Source organism: Palaemon carinicauda, chromosome 20 (assembly GCF_036898095.1).
Source record: "Palaemon carinicauda isolate YSFRI2023 chromosome 20, ASM3689809v2, whole genome shotgun sequence".
Classification (NCBI taxonomy): domain Eukaryota; kingdom Metazoa; phylum Arthropoda; class Malacostraca; order Decapoda; family Palaemonidae; genus Palaemon; species Palaemon carinicauda.
This window is the reverse complement of record NC_090744.1, coordinates 119,893,996-119,897,294: the sequence shown is the minus strand read 5'-3', so window position 1 is coordinate 119,897,294 and position 3,299 is coordinate 119,893,996. Positions and strand designations below refer to the sequence as shown.

The 3,299-nt window shown below is 35.1% G+C and overlaps 1 protein-coding gene across 1 annotated transcript; it reads left to right on the top strand.

Moving 5' to 3' along the window:
- Positions 1–278: 278 nt before the first annotated feature.
- LOC137660107 (tRNA nuclease CdiA-2-like) lies at positions 279–2,822 on the top strand. The gene has a single exon (XM_068394823.1). The coding sequence runs from the start codon at positions 279–281 to the stop codon at positions 2,820–2,822; it is 2,544 nt and encodes an 847-aa protein (XP_068250924.1).
- Positions 2,823–3,299: the final 477 nt, after the last annotated feature.

The window sequence follows — 3,299 nt, the reverse complement described above, 5'->3', positions numbered from 1 at the left end:
AAAACCAGGAGACGTCTAAGAAAAAAAAATGGAACAAAAGAACAAGAAAAAATAAGAGTAAAAAAAGGGACCATCCATCGTATGGAGAATGAATAGAAACAGACAACAAAAGGAGCAAAAAAGAAACGATGACGATGACGCCATGGGGAAGGGACATGAATAAAAGAATCGCCCGGTTGAAAAGAAATGGAAAAGGGAGCGACAGAGAGTTTCCAATTCTGATGATTTGGAAGAAAATGCCAAAGAAAAATTAGATTCACAAGAGAACGGGAGACAAGATGGGCATATTAGAGAATACAGATTTAACTATAGGAAATCTGGGGATATTAGAGAATATAGATTCAAGTATAGGAAATCTGGGGATATTAGAGAATATAGATTCAAGTATAGGAAATCTGGGGATATTAGAGAATATAGATTCAAGTATAGGAAATCTGGGGATATTAGAGAATATAGATTCAACTATAGGAAATCTGGGGATATTAGAGAATACAGATGCAAGTATAGGAAATCTGGGGATATTAGAGAAAACAGATGCAACTATAGGAAATCTGGGGATATTAGAGAATACAGATTCAACTGAAGGAAATCTGGGGATATTAGAGAATATAGATTCAACTATAGGAAATCTGGGGATATTAGAGAATACAGATGCAAGTATAGGAAATCTGGGGATATTAGAGAAAACAGATGCAACTATAGGAAATCTGGGGATATTAGAGAATACAGATTCAACTGAAGGAAATCTGGGGATATTAGAGAATATAGATTCAACTATAGGAAATCTGGGGATATTAGAGAATATAGATTCAAGTATAGGAAATCTGGGGATATTAGAGAATATAGATTCAAGTATAGGAAATCTGGGGATATTAGAGAATATAGATTCAACTATAGGAAATCTGGGGATATTAGAGAATACAGATGCAAGTATAGGAAATCTGGGGATATTAGAGAAAACAGATGCAACTATAGGAAATCTGGGGATATTAGAGAATACAGATTCAACTGAAGGAAATCTGGGGATATTAGAGAATATAGATTCAAGTATAGGAAATCTGGGGATATTAGAGAATATAGATTCAACTATAGGAAATCTGGGGATATTAGAGAATACAGATGCAAGTATAGGAAATCTGGGGATATTAGAGAAAACAGATGCAACTATAGGAAATCTGGGGATATTAGAGAATACAGATTCAACTGAAGGAAATCTGGGGATATTAGAGAATATAGATTCAACTATAGGAAATCTGGGGATATTAGAGAATACAGATGCAAGTATAGGAAATCTGGGGATATTAGAGAAAACAGATGCAACTATAGGAAATCTGGGGATATTAGAGAATACAGATTCAACTGAAGGAAATCTGGGGATATTAGAGAATATAGATTCAACTATAGGAAATCTGGGGATATTAGAGAATATAGATTCAAGTATAGGAAATCTGGGGATATTAGAGAATATAGATTCAAGTATAGGAAATCTGGGGATATTAGAGAAAACAGATGCAACTATAGGAAATCTGGGGATATTAGAGAATACAGATTCAACTGAAGGAAATCTGGGGATATTAGAGAATATAGATTCAACTATAGGAAATCTGGGGATATTAGAGAATATAGATTCAAGTATAGGAAATCTGGGGATATTAGAGAAAACAGATGCAACTATAGGAAATCTGGGGATATTAGAGAATACAGATTCAACTGAAGGAAATCTGGGGATATTAGAGAATATAGGTTCAAGTATAGGAAATCTGGGGATATTAGAGAATATAGATTCAACTATAGGAAATCTGGGGATATTAGAGAATACAGATGCAACTATAGGAAATCTGGGGATATTAGAGAAAACAGATGCAACTATAGGAAATCTGGGGATATTAGAGAATACAGATTCAACTGAAGGAAATCTGGGGATATTAGAGAATATAGATTCAACTATAGGAAATCTGGGGATATTAGAGAAAACAGATGCAACTATAGGAAATCTGGGGATATTAGAGAAAACAGATGCAACTATAGGAAATCTGGGGATATTAGAGAAAACAGATGCAACTATAGGAAATCTGGGGATATTAGAGAAAACAGATGCAACTATAGGAAATCTGGGGATATTAGAGAAAACAGATGCAACTATAGGAAATCTGGGGATATTAGAGAAAACAGATTCACCTATAGGAAATCTGGGGATATTAGAGAATACAGATTCAACTGAAGGAAATCTGGGGATATTAGAGAATACAGATTCAACTATAGGAAATCTGGGGATATTAGAGAATATAGATTCAAGTATAGGAAATCTGGGGATATTAGAGAGTATAGATTCAAGTATAGGAAATCTGGGGATATTAGAGAATATAGATTCAACTATAGGAAATCTGGGGATATTAGAGAATACAGATGCAACTATAGGAAATCTGGGGATATTAGAGAAAACAGATGCAACTATAGGAAATCTGGGGATATTAGAGAAAACAGATGCAACTATAGGAAATCTGGGGATATTAGAGAAAACAGATGCAACTATAGGAAATCTGGGGATATTAGAGAAAACAGATTCACCTATAGGAAATCTGGGGATATTAGAGAATACAGATTCAACTGAAGGAAATCTGGGGATATTAGAGAATACAGATTCAACTATAGGAAATCTGGGGATATTACAGAATACAGATTCACCTATAAGAAATCTGGAGATATTAGAGAATACAGATTCAACAATAGGAAATCTGGGGATACTAGTGAATACAGATTCAACTATAGGATTTTTTTTGGGGGGAGGGGGAAACAACAAAAAAGGAGGCTGTTTTGAATAATTGGGAAAAAATGAGTTAAATTGGGGTAATTAAAATCATTGGGTAAAAGCAGACATGAAAATTAGTATTTGAAATAATTAGGAAATAGCTGACGGAAAAAAAGATCATATTATGATATAATAACGAGTAATCTGATAGCAAATAAAATGTTTGAGATGAACAGATAACAACTGAGGGAAACTTCAGCCACGGAGATAATACAGAAACAGATTAAAGAATTAAAGGCCATCATGAATGACTGAGGTAAGGGACAGGACAATGCCCTAGAGATTGGCCATATATACAAAGACCCCTCTCCACCAAGCTGGGACCTGGGATGGTCAGGAAATGTCTGCTAATGAGTCAGCATGTAGACCTATATGATCCCTTAAATCCCAATCCTTAACTCGCAAAGATGGTGAGGTTGCAGACGCTACTACATGCTATCGAGTTTGAGTGGATCTCGAACTCCCGTCCAATAGATCGCCAGGCAGGGAC